The sequence below is a fragment of the Diospyros lotus genome, chromosome 1, assembly GCF_014633365.1.
Source record: "Diospyros lotus cultivar Yz01 chromosome 1, ASM1463336v1, whole genome shotgun sequence".
NCBI lineage: Eukaryota > Viridiplantae > Streptophyta > Magnoliopsida > Ericales > Ebenaceae > Diospyros > Diospyros lotus.
This window is the reverse complement of record NC_068338.1, coordinates 46,503,949-46,523,024: the sequence shown is the minus strand read 5'-3', so window position 1 is coordinate 46,523,024 and position 19,076 is coordinate 46,503,949. Positions and strand designations below refer to the sequence as shown.

The following is a 19,076-nucleotide window of genomic DNA, read 5'->3' as shown; positions in this document are numbered from 1 at the left end:
AAATTCAAATTTCTCCTATCTCGTGACACATTTTTCATTTCCTTCTCTTTTCCCCAACCCACTTGCCCAACAAATAACCCCTCTATGCTTTGCTTCTCTTTGTTTGCCCCCTCTCTTTTCTTCTCTTCTCTTGTTTCTTTTTATGTTTCTTCTTCTTTCCTCCATTTAGATAACCATGCAAAGTGCCAACATTCACAAAGGGGGTTGAACCAAACTCCAATCTCTTGTCACTAGTAGGGTTTTCTGAATCGTTCAACTAGACAAGAAACCCTACAAAATCAAATTATTTCTTCTTTTGCTGTAGACATCACATCTGTAATCCCGTTGGTGAACCTTAAGATGGACAAACACACAAAATGGAACGCAGAGGGTAATAAAATAAATAAGCATCAGAATCAGGATTTTCATACACATTCTAACAAGCTTCTCTACTAGAGCAACTTGAAAACAAAATCTCAAATTTACAAACTGGCTTTATAATTTTACATTCCCGCATTTTGACTTCTTACTTTTTTTTTTTTTTTTTCTCTTACATATACGCTATATACATCATAAAATGGAAGTTGTCAATCAATGAACGGGCAGTAGGCAGAAGATGGCGAACGGAGGGTGACTGGTACTTACAAACTGGCAAACCAAACAACATTTCACAGCTTTCCGAACCTCAATGTTCTCTCCTGGAATTAGACAACTCAAATCAGCATTTTTATGTAGCAACAAATGGAAAGTAGTATTGTAATAGCCAAAACAGCATTCTTTTATGATATAAGAAACACACTCGAGGCATCATTTTTAAGTAATAACAAATCGTAAAAAATATTGTCATTCCGCCCAAATTAAAGAGTCGCAACATCCCCTACCTTTTATTGCCCCGTATCATCAGATTGATTACCATAGTGAGGCTTGCTCAAACCACTAGGGTTATCCTTCTCCGCATCAATATCATAGGATGAGAGCAACCTCCTCTGCATGGAACATGAAGTCCAAAAGATCAGTTAAAGAAATGCCATTAGGTCCCTTCCCTAAAACTTGGATGGCAAATGGTTATATTTGGTTATTCAACTAATTGCGTTTGGGAGGAGGGGAACACGACAGCAGCTTAAGGACCTCAAAAACTTTGAATGCAATGTATAGCTCCAGACCCAAATATCATCAAATCAAATTTTACTCCAGCCCATCCAAGGATATGATCTAAGGTGTTGAAAATGTAAAACTTAAGTGGAAAAGGCACTTACGTGTTCCTCAAAGTCTGGGCTGGTCAAATTAATGGAAAGGTTTCGCATCAATAGTGACACCTGAAAACAAAACATAACAATAAAATTAACACAAATGTGGTTTAGCACATGTACCTGTAAGAGCAACTCTTCAACATATACTCAGCCTCGAGATGAGGTGAAAGTTCAATAAATTTCATGTTGTCTATACAACGGTAATAAGTGAGGGCATGGAGGACAGGAATCAACTTTCATCAACTGCAACACCTATAATACTTTATCCCTGTTCATTCTGAAAGTGAACAAGCTTTAGCTACATTTAAAGGTTATGACTGATGATAAAGGTGATCCCATGTATTGTATAATCACATGCATGATAGGTACCCAAATCAAAGAGCAAGCATCCATGAGATGAAGTACATAAAAACTTTCATCTTAGAAGTTGTAGCACACAACATTTTTACACAGTGCTAATATCAAATGTAAATGCAATTCTATTCAAACTCAATATACCATGCTACAACAACATACAGTGCCAAACCAGAAATGAATAATTTAATCAGAAACCTCTCTTTAAACATTTTATAGTGATTAAACAATTACCACGTGACCTTAAAAATGGTTAACTGACAACCAAATAAATAATCATTTCACTATTGCACCAAATCCAAGTAATAAATGAGCTTGTAGATGGTTCTAAGACACTCATCCAGCAAGTATGACAGTAGATTTCTCTTCATAAAAGAACTTGGTCTTCTATTAGTGTTTTTTGCTTCTCTGAAAAAGAATGAGAAAGGAGGACAGAGAGTGGAGAGAAACTCAAGAGTTCCAATTCCTTGCCACAATGCCTATATCGGTTTTTTTTTTTTTTTTTTTTTTGGGGGGGGGGGGGGGGGGTTTACCTTCAAGACTTAACAAGAAAGAAAAAGAAAAAGAAAATATGGTACAAATCAAAGTCACGAACTAATCAAAACAGTGTAGGTTAGAAAGTATACTGTTTCAACATCAATTGGGTCCATCTTCTTTAGTTTTTGCAGATGACCTGTAGCATCTGGGTCAAACACACTGGCAATGAAGCTGTACACTTGTGCAAAGTCGGGCAGAACTGCATCAAGAAGAAAAAAGTATCAAAAAGTGAATACTATAAATCAGTGTCTTAAATATCTGAGACCCTCAGGAAAAGGATGTAGCAATGCCTGAAGAAGTAGAAGAACTATTGCTGGTATCAGCATCTGAATGATTATGGTGCATATATGTACATTATGAAGAAAATAAATATAATTTCACCTTCACTAAATAAGAAGATGCCACCACTCTTTATTTATTTTTTTTTATTTCAATTTCCTCAACATTGTGTACAGCATACCTATGCAGTTTGTCAATTATTTGTAAGAAAAATTGAAATGGTTGTCCTGTCAACAGTAACACCAAACTCCGAAGGATACACATTTCTCATCTAGAAAGATCATAAATCATTATATTGAGCTTAGTATTCATTTCTAGATTGAAAAATACTTATCCAACACGTTCGGTTGATTAATAAAAGAGCATCCATAACTACACCTAGAATTACACTTTGATAGGGTTCAGGGATCCTAATTGTTTGAGAATATATTTTATTTTCCCTTTTTGGTTTAGGATTCTTATTCTTATTTGGAGTTGGATTCCTATTATAATTATTTTTTTCTTTAGTTTACGATTCCCTTCTATAAATAGAGATGCTACGTAGCAATTTTTATCATCAATTTGAATGAAATAATTAGTCTTCTTTAGAGAAAGATTTCTCTTGTTTGCTCTTTTTCCTTGTGGTGGATTCCTAAGGATTAGAGTATAACGATATCCTTGGTGTGGCCTACCAAGGTGGTGATTTGGCCATTCATCTAAGTCAACTTTGCTCATTCGTAGTAGGGTTTCAACTTCACCAAGATCAGAAGTTCAACCACAACTTTGCGCACGCCAAGCCAAAGAAAGAAACAAAGATCTGGGAGTGAAAGTTGATGTCCCAAACTTTGAAGGAAGGACGCAACCAGATGAGTTCATTCAATAGATGCATAATGTAGAATGGGTATTCGATTACAAAGACGTTCCTGAGCAATGCAAGGTCAAATTAGTAGCCCATCAAACTCAAAAAAAATGCTCCAATTTGGTGGGAGAACCTAAAACGCCAATGAGAAAGTGAATGACATAGCAAGATCACAACATGGGAGAAGATGCATAACAAATTGAAGATAAAAATACTTGTTAGATCATTATTGCCAAGATGTCTTCATCAAATTCCATAACCTTCGACAACGAAACATGATTGTTGAAGAATATGTTGTTGAATTTGATGAATTGATGATGAAGTGCAATATTACAAAACCCGATAAGCAAACAATTACAAGATTTCTTGAAGGACTAAAATATGAGATTTCTAATGTAGTCCAACTTCAACACAACCCTTCAAGATGTAATTAAGTTGTCATTGAAGGTGAAGCAACAACAACAAAACTCCAAAAGTGAGTTTAAAAGTGCAAATAAAGACAGTGCTTCCAACCAAGGGAGCACTTTGACAAAGTCTACCAAGTCAAACGCTACTAAGACCGACAAAAAAGGGTGATAAGGCAAGTATAGTTCATCAAACAACTTTCGAAAGTGTTTCAAGTGTCAAGGCTTTGGTCACATTGCTGTGGTCTCTCCAAATAGAAGGGTGGTATCTTTTGTTGAGGAAACTTCTAGTAAAGAGCACGATGAAGAAGATACACAGACTCTTAGTGATGATGGAATTCCTTTTGCCGACAATGGTGAGATGCTAGTAATACACCAAGCTTTGAATGCTACCATGGTTGAAGAAGATGATTGGTTACGTCATAATATTTTCCACACAAGATGTACTCTGCATGGGAAAATTTGTGATATTATTAATGGGGGCAGCTGTGAGACCGTTGTGTCTACAATGATGGTTGATAAGCTCAAACTTTCTACTGAAGAGCATCCAAATCCTTACAAGCTTACTTGGCTATGGAAAGGTAATGATGTGAAGGTCACAAAGCGATGCCTAGTAGAATTTTTTATTGGCAAGAAGTATCATGACAAGGTGTGGTGTGGTGTTATTCCTATGGATACTTGTCATATGTTATTGGGTCGACCTTGGCAATGCAATTGCCAAGTCATTCATGATGGGTACAAGAATACTTACTCATTCGAGAAGGGTGGTGCAAAGATAGTATTGATGCCCTTTAAGAAGAATTCTTCATCAAGTTTAGCTGATCAGACATGCAATGTTGTATCAAAATCAATGTTCGCAAGAGCATTAGAAGAACCTAAAATTGTGTGTGCCTTGGTTGTGTTAGAAGAAAATAAGGAAGGTCAAGAACTTTCAAAAGTGGTGAAGTCCTTATTAAAAGAGTACGAAGATGTTGTTCCAGAAGAGATCCTAGTTGGATTACCTTTAATGCGAGAAATTCAACACTATATTGATTTTGTTCCTAGTTCTGGGATTCCAAAGGAAAATGAGGCGTTGCAACGACAAGTCATTGAACTTATAGATAAAGGATTAATAAAAGAAAACGTGAGTCCTTGTGCTATATCAGCACTTCTATTACCAAAGAAGGATGGATCATGGGTACGTGCATTGGCAGTCATGCCGTCAACAAGATCACTATCAAATATTGTTTTCTTATTCCTTGTCTCAATGATTTACTAGATCAATTACATGGTGCATCAATCTTTTCAAAGATTGATTTTCAAAGTGGATACCATCAAATTTGAATGCAGCCAGGAGATGGCTGCTTTCAAGACAAGAAATGGGTTGAATGAGTGGATGGTAATGCCTTTTGGTCTCTCCAATGCCCTAAGCACTTTTATGCAACTTATGAACCAAGTATTTTGACCTTTCATTAGCAAATTTGTTATTGTTTATTTAGACAATATATTGGTGTATAGCCGAAATCAAAAAGAACATTTGGCCCATCTTCGTCAAGTCTTTGACGTCTTAAGGGAGCGAAAGCTATATGCAAATATCAAGAAATGCCACTTCTTATGAATAAGGCGATATTCCTTGACTATGTTATATCAAACAATGGCATTGAAATGGACTCAAGCAAGGTGGAAGCTATCAGCAATTGACCAACACCTTGCTCACTTCATGAAGTTCGTAGCTTTCATGGCTTAGCTTTTTTCTATCGAAGATTGATCAAGAACTTCAGCACTCTCACTGCTCCAATCACAGAATTAATAAAGAAAGAGAAGTTTGAATGGACACTACCACCTCAAAAAAGTTTTGACGCTTAAAAGAACAAGGTGACTGAAGCCTCAATTTTAGCACTACCTAGCTACAACAAGGTTTTTGAAGTTGACTGTGATACTTCTAATGTGGGAACTGGTGTTGTGTTTAGCCAAGAAAATCGCCCTATTGCTTTTTTTAGCGAAAAGCTCAACGAGCCCAAGTGCAAGTACTCAACATATGATAAGAAGTTTTATGCTATTGTGCATAAACCATTGGAGTCACTATTTATTAGCTACGGAGTTTGTGTGATATTCAGACCATGAAGCATTGAAGTATTTGAGTAGTCAAAACAAGCTTAGGGGACATCATGTTGTGTGGAGTGAACTCTTATCATCATTCCAATATGCCCTTATGCATAAATCTGGTGTCCAAAATAAGGTTCCTGATGCATTAAACCAAAGGTACACTTCGCTTTCTACTTTTCAAGTAAAAGTTATTGGCTTTGAAGTTATCAAAGAGCTATAGAAGGATGATCCAGATTTTTGGAGTCATGGAAGAATTATCAAAATAGTCCCTATAGACAATATCTTCTTCAAGACAACTACTTATTCTTGGAAAAGAGATTGTGTGCACCTCAATGCTCTTTGAGAGAAGCAATATTTTTGAATGTCATGATGGTGGCCTCCTTGGACACTTTAGGAGACAAGACCTTAGCACTTGTGCAAGTAAATTTCTTTTGGCCTCGTATGTGTTATGTACCTAGGGTTTGGATTGGAATTTGGAAGAATCCGAGGGAATTAGAACCAAGAACAAAAAGGATTGGAGGGAGAATTGGACAGAAAGAGGGAGATAATTGACAGAAATGAGAGAGAGTTGCAGACAGAACAGAGAAAGAGAGAGATTAAAGAGAAAGCAAAGGCAAACGAGAGGGAATTTGAGAGAGAATTGATGAGAGGGAAATTCTGAGATTCAATTATCATTCCAAACATGACATTCTTTAAGTGATACAGCCTATTTATGGGCTGGTCTAGCCTATTCAATTGAAAGGTACAAACTGCTACAACAAGTACAACTAAAAAGAAATACATCTAATATTTATTAGTACCACACCCTTGGGTCATGACAATATGGTATGTGTAAAAATCAGCAGGCAATTAGGCTTTTGAAAGGGTAGACAAAGACACCTACCTCTTAGGCTTTTCCTTTATTTGTAACTCTAGAATTTACAATTTAGAAATCTAGAAAATGAAAGAATATACATACAAACATTCTCCTAATCATAGCTTATGTACAATAACTACCATTTAGATTGATTGCTATCTTCCTTTTTGTCTTCCCTGATTTATGCCATAGGATCTGTCATTTACAGCCTTGCACCACCAAGTCAACCTTTCTAGGATAGCCACATACACCCAGCTATACCAACTGTTTACCCAAGAATCCAACACTCCCCCTAAAGATGATGTATGAATTTCCTTCATACCCATCTGGGATATCATAGTAAGGAAGTCCTTGCTGTGCAAAGCCTTAGTGAAGATATCTGCCAGTTGATGCCTTGAATAAACAAATGGAATGCACAATTGGCCACCAGTTAGTTTCTCCTTTATGACATGCCATTGATCTCAATGTGTTTAATCATGTGATGTTGAACAGGATTATTAACAATGCTAATTGCAGCTTTATTGTCACTGTACAGTAGAAGTGATCCCTTTTTAGGAAATCCTAGTTCTTCCATAACTTTATTCACCCACAATAGCTCACATACACCTAGGGCCATTGACATATACTCAACTTCAGCACTTGACCTAGTCACAATAAATTATTTCTTACTTCTCCATGTAACTAGGTTGCCTCCAACAAAGGTGCAATGGCCTGAGGTTGATCTTCTATCATCTAGAGATCCAATCCAATCTGCATCAGTGTACCCTCTATGTTCAAATGATTTTGGTTAGAAAATAATAAAACTTTGCCTGGAGTTGTTTTGAGATACCTTAAAATTCTATTGACAGCTCCCATATGAATTAACCTAGGATTCTACATAAATTGGCTTACAACCCCACCGCATAGGCAATATCCAGCCTTATATGAGACAAGTATATTAGTTTCCCAACCAACCAGCCTTTGATACCTGCCTTTATCAGCCCTTTCACCTACATCAGTTTTGAGCCTATGATTAACTTCAATAGGTGAATCACTCGACTTACATCCTAGCATGCCCGTCTCAGCTAATAAGTCTAGAACATACTTTCTTTGGAAAATGAATATGCCTTTGTCTAACCTGGCTACTTCAATCCCCAAGAAATATCTCAATTGTCCAAGGTCCTTGATCTCAAACTCTTCCCCCAAGTATTTCTTCAATTGTTGTATCCCTTCATGATCATTTCTTGTCACCACTATGTCATCAACATTACACAGTAAGAACAGTTATCTTGTGTTCTTCTCCATTAAAGAACATAATGTGATCAAAATTACTTTGCTGATATCTCAACCTGATTACAGCCTTACTAAACCTGTTAAACCAAGCTTTAAGAGACTGTTTTAGACCATAAAAGGCCTTCTTCAACTTGCAAACTTTCCCCTTAGCCACCAGCTTTGCCTTGTATCTAACTGTGAACACCCACTTACAACCTACTGGTTTCTTATCAGTTGGCAGTTCAGTGAGTTCTCATGTCTCATTCTTCATTAAGGCTTTCATTTCCTCAACCATAGCATCCTTCCAAAAAAGCTTACTGATGGCTTGATTCCAATCTATGGGTGTTGTTACTGACTCTAAAGAGGATAACAATTTCTATGGAAGCAGACAATGAATCATAGGTAACAAATTTGGAGATTGGATGCTGTGTACAACTTCTAACTCCTTTTTTAATAGCTATAGGAAGTTACAAGTCAGAGAGTTTGAAAGTAGTATCAAGTTCAAGGTTAGTTGCAGGAATTTGACTAGAAGTAGGAAGTTGTTCGACATCAAGTGCTTACCAATATCAGTGAGGTTCTAGGAATCTTCTTAGCTTGGTAGATTTAGCTGATTGGCTTGTTTCCTTCGGGAATAAGTCAAGATTTCTCCTTTATCAAGTCTGTTCAATCCTTGATGTTGACCAGTATTCCTAGGTTCTTCCTGCTGCCTTGAATTATCAACATCAACAGAATTATCAAAATCAACAGTCTCTTCACCTGCTTCCACTAAATCCAACACATTCTTATCTTACTGCTCCCCCTGAGTTATAGCATTCCCACCTGTAGTAACAATCTGGTCCATAGCACCAGTGTCAATCCACTGTACTGGCACCTCTTCCTATACACCGTTACTTAGATTCTCCCCCTGAAGAGGTGATTGGTTGGGCTGAAAATAACAGCTATCTTCTTTAAATGTCACATCTATACTCACATAGAATTTTCGGGTAGGTAAATGGTAGCACCTCTATCCTTTCTGCGTAACAGAGTAACCAATGAGGATACATTTGAGAGTGCGAGGATCTAGTTTACTTGTTGCAGGAGAGTGATCCCAAACATAGCAAGTGCAGCCAAAAACCTTGGGAGGGATAGTATAGGAAGAGACTCCCATTACTAGCTCCAAAGGTGTCTTGAAATTTAGGGTCACAAGTGGCATTCTATAGATTAAATGAGCAGCAGTGAGTACTGCATCACCCCAATAAACCTTAGGAACATGCATAGCAAAGAGCAATGACCTGGCCACCTCCAAGAGATGCTTGTTCTTCCTTTCAGCTACTTCATTCTGCACAGGGCATCAACACAACTGGTTTGATGTATGATCCCCTAGCCTCATAGACATTCTTGAAAGGCAGTATGCTCATATTTGAGGCCATTATCACTTATGAGGATCTGAATTTTTGCAGCAAATTGGGTAGTTGCCATCTTGTGAAAGGTTCAAAAACAACCACCAGCCTCCCTTTTATATGTCATGAGATGGACCCAAGTAGTTCACCTAAAACAGTCTACAGGAGTTATAAACCACCTGTATCTAGTAAGAGTTTTAACCCTACTAAGTCCCCAAACATTTGAGTGTATAATCCTGAAAGGTTTAGGACTCTTTTTATTAATAGCAGGGTAAGTACACCTTGTGTGTTTGGAAAACTCACAAGCTTCACAAAATATATCTCGATTACTGCACTATTTAGTCAAACTAGGAATAATCCCTCCTATCACTGAAAAAGAGGGATGACCTAATCTCTGATGTCACTACATTAACTCCTCCTTGGTTGAGGTTGGTTGGTTAACTCTCAAGGATTGTTCTTCAGGCTGGGAAAATGACTTATTGTACAAGCCATCAACCAATCTACCAGAGCCAATCATTTTCCAAGTGCTCACCTCCTGAAAACACAATGGGTGGTAAAAAAAGGTAATTTTACAGTTCAGGTCCTTTGTGATAGAACTCACGAAAAACAAATTGTTTGCAAAATTAGGAGCACAAGCAAATGACAGTTCAAGGTTTCTATTGCAAATAATAGCCCCTTTTTCCAAAAATAGGAGAAAGGGTACCATCTGCAATTCTAACCTTATCTCTGTCAGAGCATGGAGTATAGATCAAATAAGATTTAGATAATCCAGTCATATGGGCTGAAACCCCAAAGTCTATGATCTAGGTCGGTGTTTCTATAGAGTTTGAGGAATAGAAAGCAGTAACAGTACCAGCTATACCTGCTTGGGCATAATGTGATGTGGGAGTGGAGGAGGATGGGGTATTTGATTCCATCTTCATCTTAGTCAAAACTAATTCTTCCCTTGAAAGACTAGTTTTTCCTGTTTCTGCATGTGACTCTCCTATCTGAGCAGTCTCTGACAGATGGGCTTGAGGATGTCCCTCTTACCTTTTTCCCTTCCCCCGGCTAGGTCTACCATGTAAAGACCAGCAAGTTTCCTTTGTCTGGATTTTCCACAATAATCTCACCTCAGCAGATCCTTACTGATATTCCCTTGGCTAGTAAAAAACCCATCAGGTGAGGGTTTTACCATCATAGCAGATTTGCTTGTTGTAGCAAGCTGGAGCATAACACTTCTCCTGCTCTCTTCTTGGTGAACATAAGAATAAGCCTGTTTTAAAGTGGAAAAAGGCTCTCTACCTAAGATCTGAACCCTAACTTGGTCAAATTATACATTCAATCCGACTAGAAAATCAAATACTCTTTCTTTATCTATCATTTTTTGAACTTTAGAGGCATCCTTAGGGCATTCAGCCTGAAAATCTTGATAATAATCTAACTCTTGCTATAAACTATTTAATTCAGCATAGTACTGAGAAACTAACCACTCACCCTGTTTAGTTTCATGTACCTTTTTTCCAAATCTCACATATTTGTGCATCATTTTCGATTTGAGAGTAGGTTTGGGATGTAGCATTCCAGATCTTCCATGCTGTATCAAGCAGTAGATACCCCTTGGCAATGTTTGGCTGCACAGAATTAATTAGCCAAGACATCACCAGGGAGATCTCTATCTCCCATTGTCAAGTATGTATGTCTCCTGTGGCAAGCTTTTGACCCTTCATAACAGTGATGTAGTCCTCCAATCCTCGGGCTTTAATGAAAAGTTTGCAGGAACATGACCAGGCTAGGTAATTACTCCCATCTAGTTTTACCAAGCTAATCAACGAGGATGGATTTTCAGAGGGTACTGCAATCTTAGGCCCTTCTCACTAGGCACTACAGCCCCTGTAACATTGGATGGTCTAACCTCCTCTTGGGACATTCTCACTCAAAAAAAATCATCTTTCTGTACCTAGCCCAATTGTGGCCCTGATATCATGTAAAAATCAGCTGGCAATTAGGCTTTTGAAAGGGTAGACAAAGACACTTACCTCTTCAGCTTTCTCTTTATTTATAACTCTAGAATTTACAATTTAGAAACTAGAAAAGGAAAGAATATACATAGAAACATTCTCCCAATCACAGCTTATATACAATAACTGCCATTTAGATTGATTGCTTTCTTCCTTTTGTTCATCTTCCCTGATTTATGCTGTAGGGTCTGCCATTTACAGCCTTGCACCACCAAGTCAACCTTTCAATAATACATAGCCATACCAGTTGTTTAACCAAGAATCCAACAGTATGAAATGTGGATTGTCATATCAAGAGTGCAAGACTTGTCACATCGCAAAAATCTGCAGACAAAATACAAGTCTCAACACACCATTGCCAGTTTTCGAAGCTCCAAGAACGGATTTTGTTATTGGCCTACCTTGAACTCAAAGGAATGAAGATTCTGTTATGGTAGTTGTTGAACTATTTTCAAAGATGGCTCATTTTGTTCCTCCATCTAACAAGACTTTTGATACTATTCAAGTTGTCGACTTATATTTTCAAGAGATTGTGCATCTACATGGGATTCCAAAGACTATAACTTCTGATCGTGATGTGAAGTTCATGAGTCATTTTGGAGAACATTATGGCAAAAGATGAGGATGCAATTGCAGTTTAGTTCGGCAATACATCCGCAAAATGATGGTCAAACTGAAGCTATGAATAGAAGTTTGGGAAATATGTTGAGAAGCTTTATTGGCAAAAATATTCTCCAATGGGATTTGTTACTAACTCAAACAGAGTTTGCCTAAAATCGATCTCCAAGTCAAACTACTGGTCAAAGTTCTTTTGAGATTGTTGATGGACAAAATCCAATCACTCTATTGAACTTGCACTAAAAGCCACTAAACAACAATTTAGTGGAGATGCTAATGAGAGGGCTAAAGAGATCAAGAAGCTACATGAGCAAGTTAAAGAAAAGATTTTGAAGCAAAATGAGCATTATAAAAAGCAAGCAAACAAGTTTCACAAGCCTGATACTGTCAAGGAAGGAGATTTGGTATGGATTAATCTAAGGAAAGAAAGATTTCCTCGAGGTCCTCACAAGAAGCTTATTCCTTGAGCTGAAGGACTTATCAAGGTGATGAAGTGGATTGGTGAGAATGCCTACAAAGTTGAGTTTCCAAGAGACTATGGTGTGTCTACTACATTCAATGTTGTTGATTTGTCACCATACCATGGAGATGAGGACGAATCTTCTCCAACTAGGGGCAATTGATATGGTTTAAGATTCCTAATTGTTTGAGAATATATTTTATTTTTTCTTTTTCATTTAGGATTCTTATTTCCTTTCAGTTTTGGATTCTTATTCTTATTTGAAGTTGGATTCCTCCTATTATTATTTTCCTCTTTAGTTTAGAATTCCCTTCTATAAATAGGGATGCTATGTAGTAGTTTTTATCATCAATTTAAATGAAATAATAAGTCTTCTTTAGGGAAGATTTCTCTTGTTTGCTCTTTTTCCTTATGGTGGATTCCTAAGGATTGGAGTATAACAGTATCCTTGGCGTGGCCTACCAAGGTGTTGATTTGACCATTCATCTACATAAACTTTGTTCATTCGTAGTAGGTTTTCAACCTCATCAAGATCGGATTGAGCAGTCCATCCACATTCCGATGTCACACACACACACACACACTCTCTCTGCCTCTGTTATTTGCCATACCACAAGCCACAAGGACAAGGCATTTGCATATCAGACCCAAACCACCAAAAAAGGAAACAAAGTTAAATTTTCTATTACATGATTCAAATTTTAACAAGCAATAAATATGCAATGTTACCTCTCAATGAGGAACCATGAGTCCCTTGCTCAGTTATATCTCCAGTTGGCCATGTCCTTGGAGTGCTTTCAGTGCTACTGCAACAGTTATTTGCCAGCTGTTGACCTGCAGATCTCACATTACCTGTAAAAAATAACATGATTAATATAAGGAACATATGCAGATGCAACTAATTAGAGCATAGTTTTAAAGGTTTAAAATTCAACAATGAACCTTTTGTTTTGTGTGATAAACTAACTGTATGGGCAGAGTTGTCAGTTCGGGAAGATAAAGCTGCACTTGTAACAGGATTCCTCAGTAGTGGAGATGAATCAGGCCTTCTTACAAATACAGGCTCAGATAGAACAGGTGCATTCTGAAAAGATCCTGTCACTTGTGAGAGCACTGGAGCTGCAAAAATGAGTCAAGTTGTGTTAAGATTCTTTCAAGACAGAGGATGAAAAGGTAGAAAATCAATGACAAATTCTCACCATTTTTGGAGGCCTTCTGTGGATAGGGATGAGCAGCTTTCCTTTTCGGACGAGGAGGAGGTAGATGTTCACTAGTCCCACTCTTCTGGACCTTAAGAAAGTACTTCTGTGCATGGCTACGTATCTGCAAAAGTTATCTTCCATTATTTATTTATCTGCTTGTGGAATTAGCAATTCTTAACGTATATATTACAGAAAACTAAGTAGGTCAACCTAGGACACTCATTTGCACAAGCCTGTCATTCTTGCACTGCACTGAATCATGCTTTTATGGAAACATTAAAAGGAGAAAGCATATTAAGAAGCTGTTATCTTATAGAAACAACATATTTTCTGGATATACGATGTACATAACATTATGCAGACAAAAGTGGAATAACAGATTTCTCAATGAAGCTCATAAATATAAGTGAACAAATTGTAATAGCTAGCATAGCAATGGATCATATGGAAGATGCTAAATTCAGATTAAAACTATCATAGACAATGGACACAAAATTTTTAGACCTGATAAATTGGTATATAAATATATATAGATAATAATAGATCAAAAAGCAAGTATATGAGACCTTTGGAAGTACAGACACATGCATATCTATCAGTGAGATTTTGTGCTCATCATGCTTGTGTGCATGCAAGTGTATGCATCTGTTGTATCCTAGTAGCACATACTTGTGTCCCACAGAGAGAGAGAGAGAGATGAAAAAAAATAAAAAACCAACAAAAAATAGACCAAAAAAATTGAAGAAACGTGGAATTCAGTAACAAATGTTTGCATTTAGCAATATATATATATATATATATATATATATAAGAAAACAATGCCACAAGCAGATATTTGAGCTTGCATATAATAAAAGAGAAGGAGCAAATGCCCTGGATATGGAGTCATATGGCTACAAGGAAACCTCATTCTATAATAGATAACTAAGGAGGAAAAAACATAGTTTTGTCATGTTAAGCCAAGGTGTTGAATGCATCACGGATCAAAATAACATAATAATATGAACATGGAAATTATCTACTTGAGATTACCTGGATGACAGTTTTTGACCCAACAAATGCCTCAATTTTCTTCCAGTCGCGGTCAAAACTACATAGATAAATTGATGAAAAACATAATGAGAAGTTAGGATACTATTGCAACAATTATGAATAAAAAGAACAAAAGGTGTTTTTCTTTTAATGACAAAATACAATAGAAAAGCCCAATACTACTCACAGTTCCAAACAAACAATCAATGCATAACAGGGATTCCCATTCACAAAGGAACGAATCGCTTAAGCAATTTTAAATTACTTCTTGGGGCAACAAGAACAACAATCTGTAACACCCTCTCACATAAGGTACTTCCTTTAGAATTTATTACATATCTCTTTTTATGTTTATTTCATTTTTTCAAAAGTGATAAGATGCATTACTTCTCAAAGAAAAGGCATAAATATGTATGACAAGCCTTACCAATAGACATCGTCTTGGTGCACAAAATCGATGAATTGCTCAAGATATTTAAACTATTTCATGGAGAAACATATGCAACAATTTTATGACACTTTTTGAAAACTTTGGAAGAGAATGATTGAGCAAAGGTTAGGAAACGAAACTAAGGTCTCTGAAAACCAACTTAATTTCATGCCTAATAAATCAACAATGAAAAGCTATCTATTTACAAAGGGATCCCAAGGAAAAGTCTAAAAATAAATAGAATAATCTAACATATAGTGTTTATAGATTTAAGAAAAGCCTATGAAAAGCTCCCAAAACATGTCAATACATGTATCATTATGCAAAATCGCATATTAATAATGTGAAGGCAAATACCAAGATTTTTTTTCAATTACAATGGAATTACATCAATATCAATAATTTACACTAAACCTTTATCTCTTTGCTCTAGTGATGGATGAATTCATTGAAGACATCCAAGAAGAGGGGCATTGGTTTATGTTATTTGCAATTGATATTATCTTCACGGATTAAACCAAGAAAAAAAAGAAGTAAATACTAAGCTCAAATTATGGAAGGGCACTGTAAAATTCCAAGGCCTCAAGTTGAGTAAGTAGAAAATCAAATGTATTAAATGTAAATTTAGTAAAAATAGAAATTAAGATGATATTGTGGTGAGACTTAAAAAATCAAGTTATGCCTAGAAATATCAATTTAAATATCTTGAATCAATCGTTCAAAAAGAAAGAGAAACAGTTGAAAGGTTTATTCAAAAGATTAAGATAAAATAGTTAGATGAAAAGGTACCTCTGCTATTTTATGCAACCATAAAATTTCTTTAAAACCAAAAAGAAAATTTTGCTGCATAACTATAAAATTAGCTTTGTTATATGGCATAGAATGTCACCTAGTTAATTACCAATATATGCAACATATAAGTACAATTTACATAAGAATTTGTGTAGTGACCATATAAGAAAACATAAAAACTAAAAAAAAAATATTTGTAATAAAGTTGAAATTGTGCCTATTGAATTTAAGATAAATTACAAGTAATTAAGATGGTTTACATATGAGAAGAAGATGTCCACCTATGAGGAAAATGGATGGAATGAAAGCATTTTACAGCAAAAGAGATAGAGAAGACCTGAGTGAAAAACTTGACTCGTGGGCATGACATGAGATAGAGTGACCTTAGAGAAGATACAATCATGAACAAAAAATATCAGAAAGCTAGAATCAACCTCCTCTAGTCGGATTAAGGCTTGTATGATGATGGTTATATGTTTTTTTTCCAAAAGTGTTATGATGTATTGCTTCTTGAAGAAAAGGTATGGACATGCATTACAAATCTATTACACAGCATGGTTTTACCCTTAACGAGACAAAATAACCTCCTTTATTATCAACTACATGAATAGATTTCTTTCTTACAAAGCAAAAAGATTGTTATCTAAGGATTTTAAAGCCATATCAAGAAATTTCCTAATCATTCAACATAGTGTCATGACCCTAAGGGTAAATCAGTAAAGGGGCAGGTACCCCCTAATCTCCTAACCCCCAGCTAGATAACAACTAACGGCTACTACCGGCCCCTTTATTAATTTATCCTTAAGGTTGTGACACATAGATGTGTCATCCTTGACTTCCATATCAAAAAGTGGATAAAGATGGATGATTAAAAAAATGAGAACCCAGAATCAATTGAACCAATGAAAGGTTTTGAGTTGAGAAAATAGAAAACAAAATATATGAAATGAAAGATTAGTAAAAGTATAAATGCTGTTGAGTTTTGCATTGAGTATTTTTCTAGAAGGATAGAAGGAATCAGGAGAACTCTCAAGTGATTGGAAGTGGCTAAATAAATTAAGTTAGGAAGAGGCCATCTTATGTTGTATATATGAGGGGTAGTTTAGACTTTGTGTAGTCTAACTTAAACCTTTGTAATATCCGCCCAAATCCTCTATAAATAGAAGGCTTAGGCGGGCAGTTGTGATCACTTGATCATTCATTCTGTATACGCGTATTGTTTTGAAAACAGAGAGAAAAGGCTGATTAGATAGTTCTTTGTAATCTCATTTGAGTGGTGTACTCGTGTGATAGATGTGAGGGTTTCATGTACTAATTCAATTTGGATTTCTAGTGGATTGCTCTTGGATCGAAGAGGCTGGATGTAGGATTGCTCACAGCAATCTGAACCAAGATAAATTCTTGTCTCTTGTGTAGTTTGGTTGTCTCTTTCCCTATTTCCATTCTTGCTTTAAATTCTGCTTTTACATTCTGTTGATTGATTTGAATTCAAGTGAGGGTGTGTTTTATATTTGGCTGAGATTAGAGTGGTCCTAGAGCTCCTAATCATAACAAAAGTAAATCATGTTATGGTTATAGTTGAAGATCAAGTCATCCAAAGAAAATATCATTAAAATTATTTAGGACAATCATCCAAAAAAATAGAGAGTAATGAAGATTCTACCCACCAAATTGAGGCAGAATGCTTAAATGCGTTTAACATTTTATATAATAGTAAAATTCCAATAAAGTTAAAAGAAAAATGTCATAGAATGATATAAGTTCAAGTTTGTTGTGTGGAACAAAAAGTTGCTCAAAAATAGCAATATATGCCAAATATGAGAATAATGGAGATGTGTATATTACATAGATGTGCAGCAAAATAATAAATGATATAATTAAAAATGAAATTATTCATAATAAAATCAAAGGTGACTCTATTGAAGATATTATGCATGACACATGACTAAGATAAATAGTTCAGTCGTGTGAGAAGAATGTTGACAAAGATTCTTGAGTAAGGTGGATGGAATGAAAGATCAAGAAAAACTTGATGTAAACAATTAGGGGATATGAGTTATAAGTCCTATAGAAAATATGGCCATAGATAGAGATAATTAGCGAGCTCAAGCTCATGAAGCCACCCCATTTAGTGGGATTAATGCTTGATGCGTTGCTTCTACCAAAACAAAAAAAAATTATTAAAAAAAAAAAAAACCACAGACTTATTCAAGAACATGAGTTTCAACCACAGCAATATGGCCTAATATATGTATGACTATCATCAAAATTCAAATTAATAATCTAATCTAAAAGGGCACATAATACCTTATTCAACAAACATGCTTTTATAAGTCTTACAAACACAAACACAGATGTAGCATAACTACTATAAATACACTGCAATAATTACATATAGAATTCAAATGAAGCCCCTACAACCCTGGTTAGCCAATTAAACGAACCCAAACTAAACAATTTTGAGTTAGAGAACTAGCTCTTACAAATAAAAAGGTCCAATCTTCAGTTACATATCCAAACAAAACAAAAATTTATAAGAAATTAGCACGAAAAAATACTCTCTTTGGAGCCACAAACCCTAGTGAAGTTACATTACAATTTTATACACATCAGGAGCGTCAAACATCAAAAAACACAAAAGTCCACAAACAATTCGCTCGAACACAAACATTTTATCAACGAACCCCCAAGATTCACAGGCCCCAATCGAAAAACCTAATCAAATTCGAAGCGCGCCCCTCACATTTGCAGACGTGAAATTGAAAGAAAAGACGGAGCGAGAGCACTTACAGCTGTAGGGCTTCGAGAAACTTGTCGTGCTCGGGCTCGGTCCAGCTCTCGCGGGTCTTGGTAATAGTGTAGGGTTTGCGGACCTTCTTGCTCGCGTCGTCAGAGGACGACGTCGTGGAGGCGGTGGGGGGCGGCACCGAGAAAGAGGGGCCGCCGAAGGCGGGCAGAGCCATTCCAGTGGGATCCAAGTAGAAGCCCTCGGGTGGATTCGGATTCAGAGACACCATGCGACGTGAGTGAGACCCTCTCTCTCTCTGTCTCTCTGGGTTTTTGTAAGGTTTGTTTGTTGATAGGGTTTTCCAAATTCCAGCCTCGTTGTTAGGCTATTTATTTATTACTTTGTTTGGGAGAAAATGCGGTTATGAATTATTTTATGCCTTTATTCCAAACAGCCGACTTTAGGGCTCCTTTCATCCTATTTCTATCCCCTGCGAGTTATAGCCAAACATTCTTAAATGGCCACTAGGGTCACCCACTAGAACAAAGGAATTGTTTGTACCCTACCATCCTTCCAATACTCTCCCTAAACAAAAATAATAA

General features: G+C 36.3%; 1 protein-coding gene across 2 annotated transcripts; it reads right to left on the bottom strand.

Annotated features, from left to right (window-relative positions):
* Window positions 1–354: 354 nt before the first annotated feature.
* LOC127813659 (protein REVEILLE 6) lies at window positions 355–18,848 on the bottom strand. 2 transcript variants are annotated; one of them, XM_052354752.1, is made up of 9 exons: window positions 18,537–18,848; window positions 14,525–14,582; window positions 13,490–13,613; window positions 13,233–13,409; window positions 13,020–13,142; window positions 2,210–2,319; window positions 1,236–1,295; window positions 861–965; window positions 355–677 (listed from the first exon to the last, which is right to left on the bottom strand). In XM_052354752.1, the coding sequence occupies exons 1-8, from the start codon at window positions 18,761–18,763 to the stop codon at window positions 864–866; spliced, it is 981 nt and encodes a 326-aa protein (XP_052210712.1). In that variant the 5' UTR covers window positions 18,764–18,848; the 3' UTR covers window positions 355–677; window positions 861–863. The 2 variants fall into 2 exon arrangements, with proteins under 2 accessions (XP_052210712.1, XP_052210721.1); XM_052354761.1 differs by lacking the exons at window positions 355–677; window positions 861–965; window positions 1,236–1,295 and adding an exon at window positions 1,318–1,506.
* Between the last annotated feature and the right edge of the window lie 228 nt (window positions 18,849–19,076).